The following is a 19,640-nucleotide window of genomic DNA, read 5'->3' as shown; positions in this document are numbered from 1 at the left end:
TCTCAACTACATGATGCTTGGCGGCTCCCAATATTAAAAATAATAAAGCCACCCAAAAAACCCATATAAAACATATATCTATGAAATCAACATAACCAGAAAATCATACAGTCAACACAAGATGGGTAGGTGTCATGGCAGAAATAGTTCTCCTCCTGAGCTCTGCCAAATGACACTTCCTAGCAGATGGGAGCTGGAGCAAGCCTCTCCTATCATACAAAACAGTACTGAAAGAATCAATCCAGGAGAAATAAATTGGTCCGAAGCCCTAAAAATTGTGGTACATCCCAAACAAAACAAAACGAACAAAATAAGGTTGTGGGGCAGAACAGAATACAGTTGTAGAACACATGAGCAGGATGCAATAGTAATAACAACAACAAATAGTTTATGTCATTTCTGGATAAGTCAACTGGGGAGACTAATTTGAAATACTGGAAAGCTGCTACTAATCCGAATACAAATATTTACCTCAAACAGAACAATGATTTTAGTACAAGGCAGTCTTTCTCATTCCTGCATTCTCCAGAAGTGTTGGCTGCAATTCAAATGTTCAACTAACTATAATGTGAACTCTAGTCTAACCTACCTGTGCAGCACTAGATATGGGAACGTTGAACTTATCTCCATACATCCATATATAGGTCCAAAGCATCCATCCACAGACTTGCTTAACTTTGGATTATTCAGATGTATTTAAATAACATGGGATGGATGCAGTGGTGGGATTCAAATATGTGAACAACCGGTTCTCTGTGTGGATGCTGCTTCTGGAAGTCCATTCTGGGCCTGGGCAACAAAAAAATTAGCTACCGGTTCTGCCAAAGTGGTGCGAACCGGCTGAATCCCACCACTGGATGGGCAGAAAGGATAGAAACTGTAGTCCAATGTACCTGGATGGTACTGCATTAGAGAAGGTAGAAGCCAACCCTTCAAGATAGACGAGACTAAGGAACCTAAGGAATCAAACAAAGTCTAATACTACTTTTATTGTAAATTTATAGTAAATTTTATTGTACATTTACAGTAATAGAATCTTGCAAGTCGGAATGTGTCTCTGCCTGCTTCTTTATGTGTACTTAGAAAAGCTTGTCTTAGATGTTTGTATACATAACAGTTCTGGCCCGGGCTCAGGTTTCCTTTATCCAACTGTTGTCTTGGCACTGATTCTTCCTTCTGTTCCTCAAAGCCATTCTCTCTGCCTCTACAGTAGCTATGAGCCACAAAAGCAAAGAATGCCAGGAGAATATGCCCATCCATATACGCACACACACAAACATATCTTTTCATATTAAACAGATAATTTGAGTACCTGTTCCATCCAGAGTTGTAACATCTGCGCCATGTGTAATCATAAGCCTGAGACATTCGCTATATCCTTTAGAGGCAGCAAGATGGAAGCTGAAAGAAAGAATTATAATGTCTCTAGTCAGTTCCATAATAAGTGATACGAAAATGTTTCTGGTGGATCACATCAATCTTTGCCTCTGAATGACTTTGCTTGAATAATGTACGTATCTCCTACTTTAATTCTAAGAAGTCAAGGAAATGTGCTCAGAGTAAGATGGAAATTAAACTCCAAGACATTATTGAAAGCCTCAGGGTCACCCAACACAATTCAGAGCCAAGGAAGGTTCCCCAGGCTGGGTTTGACCCACTTATCAGAATGATGCTCATACAAAATCATAATTAAAAAGCTTAGAGCAGATGCCTCTCAAAAACACTTGTAATACAACTAACCTATTATAAGCACTTTTGGAAGCTTTTAGGAATAATGGCAAGCAGCTAAAGGTTTCATTAATAAAATCAGTAAAAAAAAATATCAGCTGGTAATTTTCAGTATAACAAAGATCTGAAACTTAATTCCAATGATCTGTCAAGATCACCAACTTTGTTTATAGCCAAGAAGGGAAATTAATTCTAGGGCAAGTTAAAAGTCTTCCACATTAAATCCTTTCAAACAGGGAGAAAAAAGATTATATTCCTATAAAAGTGTAAGGGGAAGGGTGGCCTTCAGAAGAACTTATTGTTAAAACTTTTTAAAAAACAGGTTGTTAGGATTGTGAAATGTCTGTTCTGACCCTAGTTATATAACTGCACATTAAATAATACCTGATATTTCAACATTACAAAAAATCACAATTGAAAAGATCCATTGATTATAGACCTCTGCAATCATACAGAAACGGATATTTACCTCTCTTTACTAAAGAAATACAAAATTCTCTGCAGAATATTGATATAAGTCTGAAATAAAATGTTCATATAACCAAAACATCTCCGCAACTAGCTATCAACACCCAGATAAGCAAGGGTTAACACAAAGATTAACACCAGACAAACAATCAAGCAGTAAACAATACATTAATCAAGGAACTACCAACTCAGATAAACAAAAGCTTAATCAAGGAATTATCAAGGAGAAAACATCACTCCCACTAATACTGGCAGGTCAAGCTACTATATATAAAACAGAGAGCAAACCCCACTCCCCACTTCCTTGCAGATGTCTTCAGTGCAAACAGAGTACAAACAGAGCACTCTGAAAAGAAATAATCAAGCCCAGAGAGCACCAAGGACGCCTCTGATATAAGTCTACGTACAAAGATAATCAGGATGCTGAAAACTATAGGACACTACATATTTGCTTCCAGTGAAACCTATAATTCTAAATGATATCCTGTTGTCAAACCAATTCTTTTCTCCAAACAGATATCAGCATGATTTCTAAGCTATCTTATATGTGGAAGCTCTCCCAAAATGGTTTATGTATACAAGTAAATAAAGATTAAAACATTTAACTCCAATAAAATGTCAGTCTAAATTCTGGTTTATGTAGAAATATATGTTTGTACAGGTAGCCCTGACTTTGTGACTATTTGCAGTTATGACAGTGATGAAAACAACTTTGCCACCAATCCTTGCATTTAACAAGCCTTGTTTTTTTGAGAGATGTTCCATCAAGTTGATGGTGTCAACTGTGGTCGCTAAAGGAGGCCTTGCTGTATCCTGTTTCCAAATGGCTATGTTAATTTGTGGCAGAAAGAATAGAAGCTCTCAAGTGTTCTAAAGGCTAACCTGTATGTCTCACAAACATTTTTCAACTATTGTACAGTCCATCTCTTCAAATTTATAGAATGTTCTCTTCATCATAGGCATTTTATCAGCCCCTCAGAGAGAGTGAGTATTATATAATGGCAGCAGTTTTGGCACCTGGTATTCCATGGGAAATGGAAGGGATTTTATGTCTAGGGAAATTCTCAGTCATTCCAGGTCAAAAGTCCTTTTTAAAGGCAACTGAACTATGCTTTTTTTTTTCTTTTAAGGAAGAAGAAGTTTCGCTTCTCATCCAAGAAGTTTCATCAATTCTGGCTGGATGGTAGGGAGGGGGAATGGAAAGATTAGTTCTGATAGGATGTTGGGTGGTGGTGGAAAGAGTATATTGCTTTGCAGTCATCCTGGTCATTAGCACTCTCTCTGAGAGCCATTGAGGCCACCTGGGGGCACAGATACACCCCCCAAGTGGCCTCAATGGCTCTCAGGGAGTGCTAACATAATTGCAAAGAAATATAATCCTTCCACCACGCCCAACATTTTGTCAGAATTAATCCTTCCATCCAGACAGAACTGATGAAGCTTCTTGGATGAAAAATGAAATTTCTTCTTCCTCAAGGGAAAAAAAACATTATCCAGTTGCCTTTTGAAAAAGCACCTTTGAGGAGGGGGGTTTTATTATAGAGAAACAATTTATGATAATGCTTCTTCATGTCTAATGCTCTGGTTCCCAACACACACAATATGGCAAACCTGGGCTTGTGAGAACCTTGTTTTTCTAGTAGTGTGTTTTCAAACATGAAAAAAATTCACACAAGCAATTCTGTGCTATAAACAGGTCTATACACAAGCAAAGGAATTTACAAAATACATTTAGAACTCCCTGAAAAAATGTTTTTGACTGTATATGAGGAATAATGACCAAGAACACAAAATTGTTTACCAAGGCATCAACAGGATGAATTTTTAAAACAGTTTGTTCCCATGAAATGTTCCCTGAACTATTTAAACATGGATGGTTAGGGAAAAGACCACGTCCTCACCAACAGCCTAGCTTCTAAACTTCCAAACAAAATAAAATATATTAGACTAAAAAGACATACGCAAGATAGAGATATCTTGTGGTAGAAACGTGCAAACCACACTTCAGGGGAGTTTATATTTCAGCAGTATCTGCCTTAATTAAAATACTTGCATAGCAACAGTTTGGCTAAAGCAGTGACAGATGTAATCTTCATGCCAACTTCTCTGTTTGTGAAACAAACTGTGCCAAGTGTAACACATTTCACTGTAATGAATTTTAGAGACAAACAAAAAGCCTGCTGGTAAAATGTGCATAAAATACATGAACTTCCCTTTCTGGAATTTAAACACCAGGTAAAAGGTACTTTGCTTGTTCATAATGCAAAAATTATTTAGAGGGCAACATAACGGATAATGAACTCTATTTTCTCATCATAGAGTAGGTGATCTAAAGACCTCCTAACCAGATTTATCAGTGGAGTCAAATTACTGATGAGAACTGCCAGAGATTGGGTCATAGACTGGTTTGCTGCAGATGCTGGGGAGTGCAACCTCCTAATAAAACATGAAAATAAAATCTCACATCATCACCAAATCTTATTCCTCAAATAAGATTTTTTTTCTTAGATAAGATCTCAGTCTCAGGATGGGACTCTCAAACTCTATGAGATTTTAGGATCTGAGGGGTCCTTAGTGCTATCTGATCCTGATTGTTTTCTTGCACAAGTTTCATTACACAAACTAGGTAACACCTTATACTAATGATGTTACCTTGTTTGGATAAGGAAATGTCTGCAAGAAAACCACCAAGCTGAGAGATCACCAAGGACTCCCTAATTTCAATCCTGAGCTACAAATATTTTCTTTTATTGGTATTTTAGGATCTTTTTCAGCTCATGGATGACACTAGTCTCTGTTAACAGCAGAGGTGATCAAAAGTCACCAAATCAGCTGCTCTTCATATCTTTGGCAAATGAACCTTTGTGGCCAGAACTCTGTTGTGTAGACGGAAACAGATAGCAGTTGCTACAAGGACCCCAAAAGGCTATTCCAAGCTACTAAGCACACCATTTGCTTTACATTAACTACTGATTAGGATATATTTATTTGCAATAGCATCATATGAAATTTACTGTAAACGAACATTCAATGTGGACTAAAGATTTGTGGACTTTGACTCCCAGAATTCCCTGTTGGCTAGGGAATTCTGGGAGTTGAAATCCACACATTGGACTAGAGCAGTGGTTCTCAACCTTTCTAATGCCGCGACCCCATAATACAGTTCCCCATGTTGTGGTGACCCCCAACCACTTATACATCACCAGGTGCCAGGGACGTGGCCAAAGAAAAGGGGGAAAAAATGGTGGACAGCCTTGTTTGGCGACTCCCATGAAATGGTTGTTTGACCCCACAGGTTGAGAACCACTGGACTAGAGGCTTGTTCTGAGAGAAAACAGCATTATTTCTTCCCTCTTCTTTTCCTGATGCAAAGCTTCAGAATCTTTCAAGAAATCAGGATTAATTTGCCAACAACTTAATGATCTACAGCTTTCACAGACAAATGAAATTGCAGAAATAAAGATGCAATGATGTCAGCGCCTCTCCAGCAGCAGTGATAAAACTAGAGAAACCGAGACCCCTACAAAGATTTCTTTACATGGCTTATCGCTCCTAAAACCAAGACAAACTATTTATCAAAGCAGAGGGCCTTCCTCAGCTGCCATGGAGACAGCTCTGTCTTATGTGCTTGTGGCCTTTGAAGAGAGGTGAATGCCTTTCACTTCCTCTCTTGCTTAAAGTCTTCATTTGTCCCATAACTTCAGAAAAGTCAACAGACTTTGCTTGGCTTCTAAACCAGTTATGACTCAACTAGGGAATGCAATAACATGGAACTGATTTTTCTTAGGATCCGTTTACAAAAGGATCTTCCCCCATTCCTTGATTGTGGTGTGCAGAGTTGTCTCACACATGTAAGAGAGTAAATTAACCACAGTTCATTTGGTGACTATTCAAAGTTACAATGGCACTAAAAAAAGTGACCTATGACCGCTTTTCATAGTTACGACCTTTGTAGCATCCCTATCGCCATGTGATCAGAATTCAGTTGTTTGGCAACTGGTTCATATTTATGATGGCTGCAATGTCCTAGGATCACATGATCACCTTTTGAGACCTTCTGATAAGCAAAGTCAATGGGGAACCCAGATTTAATTAACTACTGGGTTACTAACTTAATAACTGCAGTGATTCACTTAGCAACTGTGATAAGAAATGTTGCAAAACGGGGCAAAACAACTAATGTCTCACTTAACAACAGAAATTTGGGGCTCAATTGTGGTCATAAGTCAAGGACTAACTGTACAGTACAGCTAAACAGATTCTACCTCAATTCAACATTTTTTCATTGGCAGCCGTTTGGTATACAGGTAGTATTGACTTAGAACCATTCATTTAGTGACCGTTCGAAGTTACAATGGCACTGGAAAAGGAGACTTATAACCAGTCCTTGCACTTATGGCTGTCGCAAGATCCCTATGGTCATGTGGTCAAAATCTGAATTCTTGGCAACAAGTGAGTGTTTACCATGGTTGCTGTGTAAATGTGATTGCCATTTGCTACTTTCCTAGCTGGCTTCCAACAAGCAAAGGCAATGGGGGAAGCTGGATTTGCTTAATGATGCCATGATTCACTTAACAACTTTGGTAATTAACTTAACTGTGGCCAAAAAGGTTGTAAAACAGGGTGTGACTCATTTAACAACAATCTTGCTTAGTAACAGAAGCAGAAATCCTGATCCCAATTGTAGTTGTAAGTTGAGGACTACCTCTATCAAATGTATATGACAGCCAGTGGAACAGCTGCCAGACGAAGACAAAGGGTTGAGTTGTCAAAGGAGTTGTTCTTTGCCAGAGTTTTTAAATAGATATCATCTGTCTGAAGTCCTTTGGTGGATCCTGCAGTGAGCAGGGGTTTGGACTAGATCAGCAGTCCCCAACCTTTGCGGCTTGGCTGGGCGGAGAGGTAGAGAAGAACCAGGCCTCATGAGTGGCGGGCCAGCACACTCACGCATGCACATGTGCACAGGCCTGCTGCTCACATGAGTTGCAAATAGGCCATGGCCTGGTAGTGGGCCGTGGCCCGGAAGTTAGGGACTAGATGGTCTCCAAGGACCTTTCCAATTCTATGATTCTAAGCAATTTACGTCAGATTTTTAAGTGATCATTGGCAGACACCCAAACTTCTGCATGGCAAATTGGAATGAGGGCAAGAAACGGAAGAAGAAAAAAAGAAGCAGCATGTATAAAAACAATCCTAATTAAGACCAAAATAGCAAGAACGCAACATGATCCAGTACCAGTTTGTTCCTATTGTTCCACCATAATTATAGCATGAATAATTCTTAGATTCAAGAAATTCTATTTCCTTATAGACATGACTAAGACATCAGAATGTATCTCTCATTTTCAACTAATCATTATTGTCTACATGTAGGCATTTCAGTAAACCATGACTGCCTATTAACAGAAATACTATATTTCATGAAAACTTCAGGCTCCCTTCTTCTTTTAATGGTGGTGCAGTTGTTAGAATGCAGTACTGCAGGTTACTTGTGCTGACTCCTGGCTGCCACTAGTTTGACAGTTTGAGTCTCACCAGCTCAAGGTTGACTCAGCCTTCCATCCTTTCCAGGTCAGTCAAACGAGGACCCAGATTGTTGGGGGCAATATGCTGACTCTGTAAACTGCTTAGAGAGGGCTGTAAAGCACTATGAATCAGTATATAAGTCTAAGTACTATTGCTATTAATACACCTGACAAGTTCAGAATGTTTTATTACCAATTGCCTGTGGTTTATGTTGCCTGAACAGAATAAACTATGGGTAATATGAACTAAATTTTATCTGAAACACAACTTGCTTTATGGTGCTATGAAGCTGGCTTGTTTAAAACCAGTTGTTTATCCATAATGTATTATGGGTAAATTTTTCCACATCTGAAAAAAGACACTCTTCTGCAAGTGGGACAATGAACTGTTCTTCAGAGTTAGATCAAGACATGATGTGGACACTAAGACTGAAAATATGTATCTGTACAAGTGGAAAACTTCCAGGGTTAAAATAGGTTCCATAATCAAGACATTAGCAAAAATTGCAATAGATACTAGAAAAGAAAGGAAGAAAGTTGACTCTGAAATTAGAAGGAAGAGCAGGGAGAAAAAACATTTGTCTACTTTCAAATAATGAATTCTCTGTTAATATATTAACAATTAATTTACTCTGTTAAAGATAAATTATTGGGGAGGCGGGGAGGAGGAGAGTGTTTTGATAAAAATAGCATTCTTCATGCAGTCACATGAATTTATATATTGTTTAATTATGAAGTACAGAGCAAACCTGAGAACATGTTCCACTTTTACTTTACGAAAAGATTAAAAAAAAAAAATCAGCATTATGAGCATGTGGAACATTTCCAGAAACTTGATCCCTAACTACAGACTTAAAACAACAACAACAAAAAAGAGGTAATAATTAGCACTGACAGATCCTGACAAACAGGTAGGGATGCTGCCCAGCTAATCCTATATAGTTTTCTCTAGTAGGATGTTCTTGGCTACCTCAACTTACTTTTGCTTTTTAATATGAACACGTGGAACCGTTTTTTACTAATGACTTGGAAGGCAGCCAACTATTTCCTAAGAGAACCTATGGAGCTCAGAGACATTCCTGGAAATAAAGGATGCTGCAGAGATTGCTGTTCTACTGTGTACTCTGCCAACTTCCAATACATTTTTGATTACATTTCTTACATTCTTAATGTACAAGAGTCTCTTGGACACCAAGTGAGGTGCAAATGGCGATACTGCTGCCCTATGAATTGAAAACAGTTTTACTATTATTAATACACAGGAATAAGCTATTTCTTGTTCCTGGAATAACTGCAAATTCTAAGAAAGAGATGCTTTGCATTGCAATATGTAAGCCTGACAAAAGATGCACTTATTATGAATTGGCGCTTTCAAAGGAATTGCAGGGCTCTGATTTTGTCAGTCCTATCAGACCAGATCAAGAAACAAGCACCATTTAGGCCTAAAACTTTTATGAGAGTGGCTACCGTAAGAGAATTTTGTCATCCTCTAGGTTCACTTTCTTTAACTTTCAAATATTTTTTACAACCCTGAAATGGATTCTAATAGCAAAATACATAAAACCCAAGTCTAATTTTATCATACTGCAACGTGAGACTTCTGGGTGAGTTTGATCATTTCCAGCACCAACATTTATGGCTCCATTTAAAGAAGAAAGTTGTAGCACAATTTTCTCTTCCTACTCTATTCTTTTTAAAGGTAGTTTAGGAATTAATGGTGATTACAGACAGGCCTCAACTTATGACCCAGTCACTTAATGATTGTTTGAAGTTACAATGGAGTTTTCAAGAGCTACTTTTAACCCAGGGGTGTCAAACTCGCAATGTCACATGATGTGTCGCAACGTATTGTGACTTTTTTTCCATTGCCGGCAATGGGGTAGGTGCGGTTTTGGCATGACACCCCTGTTATAACCTGTTGTCAAAATTACATCTGTTGCACCCCTCCTATCATAGTTACATAATTGCATTTCAGGCCCTTGGCAACCAGTTTGCATTTAGGACTGGTTGCAGCATCCCAAGATCACATGACTGCAACAGAAAACACCCGCTGAATATGTCGGATTTACATACTGACCACCTGATTCACTTTACAACCATGCTGACTTGCTTTACAACTGTTATAAAGACAGTTGTGGTGTGTCAACTTATATGCAAAACAATTTACAACTGAAATTCTGAGCTTCATTGTGGTTGTAAGTCAAGGACTACCTGTAAGGGGTTGAACCTGGACTGCGGGTACCCAGTCACAGAAACTCACATCATAACTTTGAGACAAATATTTTCATCCTAAGTTATCTCACAGGTTGTTGTTGGGAAAATGGAAGAAGAATTGCTATCTATGCCATTCTCACATTTTGGAGCAAAGGTGGGATATAAATTCAAGAAATAAATCGTTAACACCAGCTCCATTCAATGCATTCCGCATTGAATTCCCTTTCGGCTTCCAAAGAAGCTATGTATTTTTGGAAAACTTGGTAGAAAATATACAAACTATTACAATAGTTTCAGGCAATAATTTTAAAAACTCTTGAAGATACCCAACTTCCTAGAAAGAGCCAAGCTTAGCTTTCATCTACAAAAGGAGTGTCAAACTAGCAACATCACATGACATGTCACGATGTATCGCAACTTTTTTTGCCATTGCTGGCAATGGGATGGGCGTGGTTTTGCTATGATGCATCCGGCCCGCGGGCCAGCAGTTTGACACCCCTGATCTACAAGAACATTTACATAGAGGCTGATCTGTTGATCTGTATGTGCACGTGTATCACATTTAAGTCCATCTTCCTATTTTAACTTACTTTAAAAAGTACATGTAAAGGGCTAGTTCACATGTGGTAAACCATAATTTAATTTTACATGGAGCAAGAACATCCCTCTGAATAATATGAACTACAATACTTTCTGCCCACTTTTCATAGAAGCCAGCCAGCTTACTTTAATTTAGAATATTTAAAACTGTTATAACACATTAGCAACAATTTACAATAAATTGCAATCAAACCAGAAAAAGCACAGGATTTGAACCTTGTTTGTTTAGACATTGGCTGAAGGTTTTTTTTTTTAAAAAAATGATCTGTGGTTCATATATAACAAGCCAGGAATCCACTAACTAAATCTAAACTCTGATTTATGCTTTGTAAAGTAACCTTAATGCCATTTCCAATTTGTTGAGCAGCTGTGCTACGCTCTACACCAAAGAGAGTAATGGATTAATCAGCTTAGAGCATAAGAAAACTTTATAGAGTCGATTATTGTTGCTTTAACAAAATTACATCAGGCAATGAACCTCTAGCTTCAAATCGCCTTAGGAAGGAAAAAACTGACTTTTTTTTCTTTCAGTTTAACTATCAGGCAATTGATTTACAGGCTGTTTTTTTTCCCCAACCATGTTTGGCAACTGTTTGCCAAAAAAAAGGACAAGGGCAATTGAAAATCCCCTAACAAGTATGTTGGGCTTAAAAAGTGATTCAAGAGCAGAATGAAAAAAGAACACCCTATTTAAGGTATTCTAAAGCTTAATACAACTTTTCCAAGGTGCAACGTACACCATGTGCTGGGTTACAATTCCACTACCACCCATCCAGCATGTTTGATGCCAAGATTGGCTGGAGCTGAAAAGCACCATGTTGGAGAAGACTGGATTAATTTAGAGTTACAATATATGCCAAGATGTTCTTGGTGTAATTTTTAGAGACAGATCTTGGATGAAATAGGAACATCAATATTACCTGATGTTGGTCCTAGAAACACTTCTAAAAAAAACCCTCTCTTGGTGACGTCTGTTTAGATATAACTAGATTTCAGAGAGATTCAGATTTGCTGGAGTTCTGGGTATCTCTGAAGTTCAGGAGAAAGTGAGAAACTATGTGCTTCATCTCTCCTCCTAATCAATTCTCTGTACATACCAGAGAATTGGGGGAAAGAATGGTCACACACAAACAAAAACCCTGCTGAGAACTGAGCTTAACCAAAACAGACAAGCTTAGAGAAGAGCAACTAAGATGATCCAAGGGCTGGAGACTAAAACATATGAAGAATGGCTTCAGGACTTGGGTTTGGCCAATCTAAAGAAAAGAAGTAATAGGGTTGACACGATAGCAGTATTCCAGTATCTGAGAGGCTGCCACAAAGCAGAGGGGGTCAGATTATTCTCCAAAGCACCAGAGGGCAGGACAAGAAACAATGGCTGGAAACTAATCAAAAAGAGAAGCAACCTGGAATTAAGGAGAAAATTCCTAACAGTGAGGACAATTAACCAGTGGAACAGCTTGCCTTCAGAAATCATGGGTTCTCCGTCACTGGAAGTTTTTAAGAAGAGACTGGACAGTCACTTGTCTGAGATGGTATAGGTTCTCCTGCTTGAGTGGGGGGCTGGACTAGAAGACCTCCAAGGTCCCTTCTAGCTCTATTCTATTCTATTCTATTCTATTCCTATTTCTATTCTATTCCTATTCCTATTTTTCTATTCTATTCTTGTAAACTCATCTCCCTGAGTAGAAAGCCATGAAAGAGAATAGAATATTGCACAAAGGGTTTGTATTATCTGATTCAGCAATCCCCATTCCATCCAAAATTTCCCAACTTGGGGAACTTGCAGATGTACTGGAATTAGTTACAGAATTCATAGCCAGCACAGCTGGCACTAGCATCTGTATAAAAAGACTCAGCCTGAGATTGTGACCATTTTATGGGCACTTTTTCTGCAGAATTCAGCCAAGTAAAAGTGCCATTTCTGCAGTACCAATAATTTATGAATTAACCTTATTTAACCTCGTGGCGAAGTCCAAGAGAGAGGGACTTTGATTCTCATAATCCCAAAGCAGCATATCTATGCTGGCTGGGAATAATGGAACTGAAATCCAATACATTTGAAAGCTTCTCGGCTGAAGAAAGCTGTATTAATACTTTTCTCTCTGTAACTCCAGGTAGGCTCAGAACCATTGATCAAGATGGAAAGCCATCTTATCCTAAAGATAATAGACTATAGAAAGGAAAAAAATAATAAAAAATATACATGAAGATATGTATGCAAGTGACCATTCATCCTTCTCAGTCCCATTCCAGTGGAAATTGAATGTGATAAAAAGCAGATGACTTAAAATTACTATACAGGTAGTCCTTAACATATGATCATAATGAAACTTGTTCATTATGGTTGTATGTCACAATAGTAGTAAAATGTGACCGACCCAATTCTGCAACCTTTTTTTTGTGGTGATAGTTAACCCAATCACCACAGTTGTTAAACAAACTCAAGTTTAAGTTCACCAAGGGTGTGGTTTTTCCAAAACCTGGAAGTGCTGAGTTTTGGGAAAACTATCATAAAACACAGTCACATAACTGTGGGATGCTGCACATGGCCATAAATGCATCCAAAGTTTGGTCATGGGACCACAAGGGGGGGCCAATTGCCAGAACTTTGAATCTGGGTCCTAAGTTCCCTTGCTGCTTAAGATAGAGGAGCGAATGGAGGCACTCTTGTCCTGAAACAAGATTTATAACAAACAGCACATTACTTTGGAATATGAGCCACAAAATCACATAAACACTCTTTCCCATTTTGGACTCTAAAATATCTGTACATTATGTAACTCAGGAGCCTGCTGTGTTTTCATGACAACCAAGATCTATTGTCTGAGATGGTTGCTTCAGTCTGCCAATGGTTAAGAACAGGATCAACCCACCGTCTTCAAAAAGCTTTCACCAGTCAGATACCCTGCAGATATTTGGGACTATTAGTCCCATCATTCTCAAAGTGCAGTTCAATACACGAGCAGGATACAGTTTAAAGGAACCTGTTATAAGATCTAGGGCAACTCGCCACAGTCAAATCACTGCAGGACAACTCATCACGGCCAACTCGCCGTGCGTCAACTCATTATGGGACAAGAGCCACACTAATATCAAAGAAATGGTGGAACAGAATCATTAAAGAAAGGATGCAAACGGAGGGACAAAATGAAATGTGAATGACAAAGATGAAAATATTTTTAAAATTATTTTAAATAATTAAATTGAATTGTTGAATTGTCCTGCAGCGATTTGGCCATGGGGAGTTGTCCCATTCTGGCTGTTATGGACACTCAACCCATTTCCCAGTTTCTCTCCTGTTAAAAACTCAAATTCAGATCAAAGATGTAATTTCATTTCTTCAAACAGAAAGTCTACGACAACCCGCCATGGCCATCTCATTATGTGACAACTCACCATGGCCAACTCGCTGTGGGACAACTCACTACAGGGCAAGAGTAATATTGAAAAAAAATGTGGAATAGAATCATTAAAGAAAGGATGCAAAAGGGAGGACAAAATGAAGTGTGAATGATAAAAATTAAAATAATTTTTAAATTGTTTTGAATAATTAAATTGAATTATTGAATTGTCCTGCAGCGAATTGACCATGGCTAGTTGGCCATGGCAAATTGTCCCACTCCGGCTGTTACAGACACTCAATCCATTTCCCATTTTCTCTCTTCTGAAACATAATAAACGGATAAGTAGGTCCTGTAGTGCCATTTTATGATGTGGAGGAAGCCTTATTTGGGAAATTTGAAGCTACATTAGAGCTTTCAAGTTCAGGTCACTCAAAGACGTAATTTCATTTCTTCACCCAAACAGAAACTGGACACAGCAAAAGCAAATTCAGAGCAAGTGAGAATTAGCCAAGAACGTGGTTCTGTAAACAAAGAGAGCACGCTCTGTTTTTCAGCTTCAGACTTTGCCATAAATTGCCCAGAGTCATCTCATCTTGGCTGCTTCCTTTTTTCCAACTCACTTATATAATTCAGAGGGCTTTTCTTTTATCAAGGGACTTGAAACTGTAAGCTATTTTTGAAGTGCCCAGTGAAATCAATTCTTTCTGTAGCTTTCAGTATTGGAACTATTTGTATTATTTTTGTCTTTAAAGAAAGAAGAAAGAGAAACACAACACATTCTGCACGAGCTATCAGAATTCAAACTGGAACACAGACAGCTATCTGGAGAATGAGGATGAATGTCCAGATTGACACTAGTTCATTTTTTTTAAAGCAAAATTAATTTTAATGTTATTCAATACAGACAGAATGACACATTCCACATCCTACACATATCCAAAAGTGAATTAGTCTCAGGGCAAAATGAGTGGGCTCTACTTATTAAGACAGTGCAAAGCTCCGGATCTGAAGGGAAAACATGATTTGGAAAATATACGTTGAAAATATCTTTTCCTAGGCCTATGTATCAGCTGCAGAGGGAGCTGTGGAATAAATACATCTATTGAAGATGTTCCCGTCAGGTGCTACATGTTTCTGCACTTATGCCTATTAAATTAGGACTTTTGCATAAGCCTAGTTTGAATGCATAAAGAGAAAATACTAACAGAAGAAGGCTCCCCTTTCTATCCATCAAGACTTCATCTCGATATCTCCCTAGCTCTCAATCTTAGCAACTTTAAAATGAATGGACTTCAACTTCCAGAATTCCCCAGCCCCAACCATGCTAGGTATGCAGATATGAGCTCCACATATCTTAAAATTGTCAAAGGTTGAGAAACACTGCTCTAGCTACTTATCTCGGTGGCTCCATGTGTTATTGGATAAATAAGGAAAAAAGTAATCTTGGAAAATACCCTGGAGGTGGGGAAGGAGCATAAAATGGCAGTAGATCATCTCATCTCATTTGAAAACATGTGTCTCATTTGTTCTTTCAACGATACTCTTTTTCACTTTGCAAGCTATTGTTCCAACTAACTTTTTACAGAATCCAATCTGAGTCGGATCAGTCTAGTTTGAGCAACCAAAAACTCAAGCTAAATATAAACAGGATCCAATCTGAGTCGGCCACTGGGATCAGAGGTTTAGTCTTCTGAGCTCATGGACTCATCCTGGAACCCATCCTCGGAGAATTTCTTTTTCACCAGAGAAGTTCCCTGAGGATGGCGCCTAGCACAAGTCTGAAAGCTCAGAAGACTAAATGTCTGGTCCCGGTGACTGATCCAGGTTGGATCCTGCATCATTATCCTGGGACTCATATGTTTGCCTTCATTCATAAATATAAACGATCTGTTCAACTATAAGTGGGTCACCTTTTGATGGCCAAGTCCTCTAATGCAATTAAAGGGAGAGTTAAGGACTGTAGCAGATGCATCATAGCACAGATGCATCATGGCCCAAAGGGGTTGGCGCTAATTCCAACTTCTGATTCCAAGATTTTCATCTCCCCTCCCCTACACAAACTTTTCCTCACCAGCAGGGACCTCTTTTTTTGGTTGCAGTTGCCGTTTTTACCGTATATTCTGGTGTATAAGACGACTTTTGAGAGCGTTGAAACAGGCGCCAAACTCGGGGGTCGTCTTATACGCCGGAAATACTGGTAGTTTCCGGCGTATAAGACGACTTTCTAGGCATGCAACTCGATGTCAATCATCTTGCAACTCGACGTCGAAGTCGGGGGTCGTCTTATACGCCGGGTCGCCCTATACGCCGGAATGTACAGTAATTGTTCTATGACTATTTCTCCTTATATTTCAAGTTGCAAAGTGATGGGAAATGAAACTAGCCAATTTTCATCAATTTTGTCATAAACATTTATAGCAGCACAGCGGAGAATCTGGAGGTCTGGTTCAACCAAATATCCCTCCCGTTGTTATTCAACTGAGAAGGTGAAGGCAACTTACGCAGTCTTGCCTTCACTGTCATGTTTGGTTGCACTGGCCCCCTTTTTGCCCAAAAGAGAAGCCACTTTCTCCAGATCTGCATTATCCACAGCTTGGAGGAGTCGGTCATCATTCTTATTCCACTCATGGGTCTGTAAAAGAAAAAAAAAATTTCAGAGTATTAAGAAAGTGAATAAAGTATTCCTTAAATGGTACTTAGGTTTCCTGTTGGCTTCACCCCAACCTTAAATATTATTTCTGGATACATTTGGCTCGTACATGTCCTTGCATGGGACAGGATCATCATGAGAATGACAACTGTCCCTTTCATATTTATTTCTGGTTATGCTAATCACAATGGACAGAAGTTTATTATAATGAGTCTTGGATTAATCAATAAAGCTTAGCTTTGTGGATCCTTTGCTTAATATTCTTCCCCTTTATGTACTTAACAGGATATCTTATTATAAAGGTACTTATTTTAATCTGTAGAGGTTTTTTATTAGGCGGAGAGAGATAAATCTCAAGAAATGATAGGAACTGATGGTCCTAAGTATGCAACCTAAGCACTGATTTTTCTCTTTCTTTAAATGCATTTCTTGTTTAAGTTTTCTAGAACAGGGTTTTTCAACCTTTTCACCCATTGTACCACTTTTAGGATAGGGCAACATCTGACTACCACCAGTCGCCTAGCAAGGTGTCAAAAACCTGATGACCCAAAAAAAAGGGGGGGGAAGTGATAAAGTACAGGTAGTCCTCAGATTACAACAGTTTGCTTAGTGACTGTTCGAAGTTACAATGGCACTGAAAAAAGTGCCCCCCAAGCCACAGCTGAGCAAGACACCTGTCTTCCCACCCGGCGGCGCTCTTCCTCCTGTCCGAGGTTTTTATTGTTGTGAGCATTTCTATTGAGGATTGGCAGCGGGGGTGGGGTGGGGGGTGTTTGGTGTTTATTCCCCCCATCTACTGGGTGGTTGCAGCAGGTTTTGGTCACTTCACATGACCCTGGGACACTGTGACCATCATAAATATGACTCAGTTGCCAAGCATTTGAATGTAAATCACAAGACCCTGGAGATGCTGCAATATTCCAGCTGATCGGTGCTTCTTCTGGGCTCTGCAGAAGCTCCAGGATTAGCGCCGAGCTCCAGCTGAAGCCCGGCGCTGATCCTGGCGCTTCCACTGAGCCCTGACAGCCCTGAAGCTCCAGCCATCTCTCGCTCAGGCTTGTGCGGTGCTGCCACCGCTTCAGCTCATTCCCCTCCCCCGCTACCACTTGTCTAGGATGGTCGCATACCACCTGCCAGGTGCCAATTTACCACAGGTGGTAACCGTACCACTGGTTTAAAAGCCCTGTTCTAGACTGATGATAGTAATGGATCATCAACAATTTTATGTCATCTTCTTGAGTAACTGCAGAAAATTTCACCACAGTTATTGCTAGTGGACCACTGAATTTTAGTGTAGCAATTTGGAGAATCATCATGGACCATAAAAAAGATTTTTGAATTTCATGCAACTAATTAGCTGTACATCCCTATTTTAAGATTACACAGAACTGTAACAATCAAGAAAATTACTTCCCCACAATTTGTTTAGAGGCAGTATTTGGAAGGTTGCATTTCTGAAAGCTGAATCTTGCAGCAAATCTGTTATTTTTTTATCTTGTTGACCCAGAAGAATCCACGGGAAGTGGACTGCCAAAACATGTTAGAGAAGAAACTTCCCATGTACTCTGGCCTTTTGCAAGTTGGTCCACATGGAAAAGTTAAGGGTGGAGATGCCTTTGTTTGAAAGCATCTTCAATTCACAAAAACAAACACAAAGCCTACATTAAACTCAGCCTTCAGAAAGAAAGGCGCCCCTTGGTGCCTTGATCCAAGTTGGGTTTTCTATAAACAGAAGGCAGTGCCAATCTTTCAGATGCAGAAAAGTTGTAAATATTTATACTAATATTTCCACCCTCGTAACATTCAGTGAGACAATGCTGTTTGACAGCTTGGCTTGACTTTAATCCATAAGGGAGTTTCATTGCTATTAATGAACTACAGATTATGTTGCAGTTGTAAGCCAACCCTGTGGCTTAAAAACAAAAGCCAAAACCTGAAAATGAGAAAGTTTTTTGGAACAAGCTACTATGAGCCAGCTGCTGAGGTTCAACTTGGCAGTTACCACCAACTATTAGTTCAACGTGGAGCAATTAATGAGCCTTTTGCAGGAATTGGGTACATGTGGGAGGAAGTTACCCTAGCAGAATATTCTGTGACTCTTCAACCTGCTTCATTCATTAACTTACCCGCTGCAAGGCTATCTAATTCCATATAGTTTATTGTATGCTCCCAAGTCTTTAATTGAGCACTTTGCAGCCCCTCAACCTCCATTAAAGATTCTGCCTTTTCTAAAACATATGTTCTATATCCTGGAACAACTTGCCACTTGGAGTTGAAGCTGGCCCTCTTTTTACAGTCAGTTTAAAAGAGATCTTTTTGCTCCAGGTTTTTTTTTCTAAATGCTCACAGAATTTATATGCTATTTTCAAATGTTTTTATGTGTTAAACAGAGCTTTGCTTTTAAACTATCTAAGCCACCGGGATTAGGCAGCACATAAATTTGCCAGATATATTAACACCTAGACAAATATAGTTATTTTCTTTTATTATAAGTTCACTTTTCCTCTCCAAAAATGAACCAAGGAACACATTTGCTGTTACTAGTGACCAGAACATCACATGCATTAGTGACCAGAACATCACATGCATTAGTTATAAGGAAAAGCTTCCCATTTTAAATGAGAATACAGAGAATTGTTTTCCTAGCATTTGAACATCCTCATGTCTGATGCAAAGTAAGCATTTGTTCCCTTAAGCTTTCAGTAGCCAAGAAAGTTTTTAATCTACTCTGATGCCAGGAAGAAAGAAAAGAGCCTAAGAGGAGCTTGCCAATACTTACATTTGCTCTCAAGCCTGTACTCTACAAGCAATATTAAAAGCTCAATTGGTGCATCCAATTTACCCCTTTCCTAGTCCATTCCTTCACATTTGAACACTACTACACTACTACTACTACTATCTGTGTCTAATCTTTAGTTAGCCAAAATGGGGGTGGGGGAAGGGGGATGGTTTAGCACAAGCAGCACACAAACACACTTGCTCATGAAGCTCCATTTGTGCAAATGGAGTTTCTCCTGCTCACCCACTCCTTGCATGGCCGTTTCCAACAGGCTGCAGCCTGGTACCGGAACATGGCCCAGGGGTTGAGGTATAGTTCCTTGTTTGAAT

General features: G+C 39.1%; 1 protein-coding gene across 4 annotated transcripts in view; it reads right to left on the bottom strand.

The window, feature by feature from the left end:
- Positions 1 to 19,640, bottom strand: part of RAI14 (retinoic acid induced 14) — a 111,288-nt gene that overhangs the window by 23,738 nt on the left and 67,910 nt on the right. For all 4 annotated transcript variants that reach the window (XM_039347857.1, XM_039347856.1, XM_039347859.1 and 1 more), the window contains exons 3-4: positions 16,384 to 16,514; positions 1,313 to 1,401 (exon numbers count right to left, since the gene is read on the bottom strand). In XM_039347857.1, coding sequence (XP_039203791.1) covers positions 1,313 to 1,401; positions 16,384 to 16,514 — 220 coding nt within the window. The remainder of the gene's footprint in view (positions 1 to 1,312; positions 1,402 to 16,383; positions 16,515 to 19,640) is intronic.

This window comes from Crotalus tigris, unplaced genomic scaffold (assembly GCF_016545835.1).
Source record: "Crotalus tigris isolate CLP2741 ecotype Arizona unplaced genomic scaffold, ASM1654583v1 scf7180000018103.2265978, whole genome shotgun sequence".
Classification (NCBI taxonomy): domain Eukaryota; kingdom Metazoa; phylum Chordata; class Lepidosauria; order Squamata; family Viperidae; genus Crotalus; species Crotalus tigris.
The sequence above is the reverse complement of the archived record's forward strand: the minus strand, read 5'-3'. Positions and strand labels throughout refer to the sequence as shown.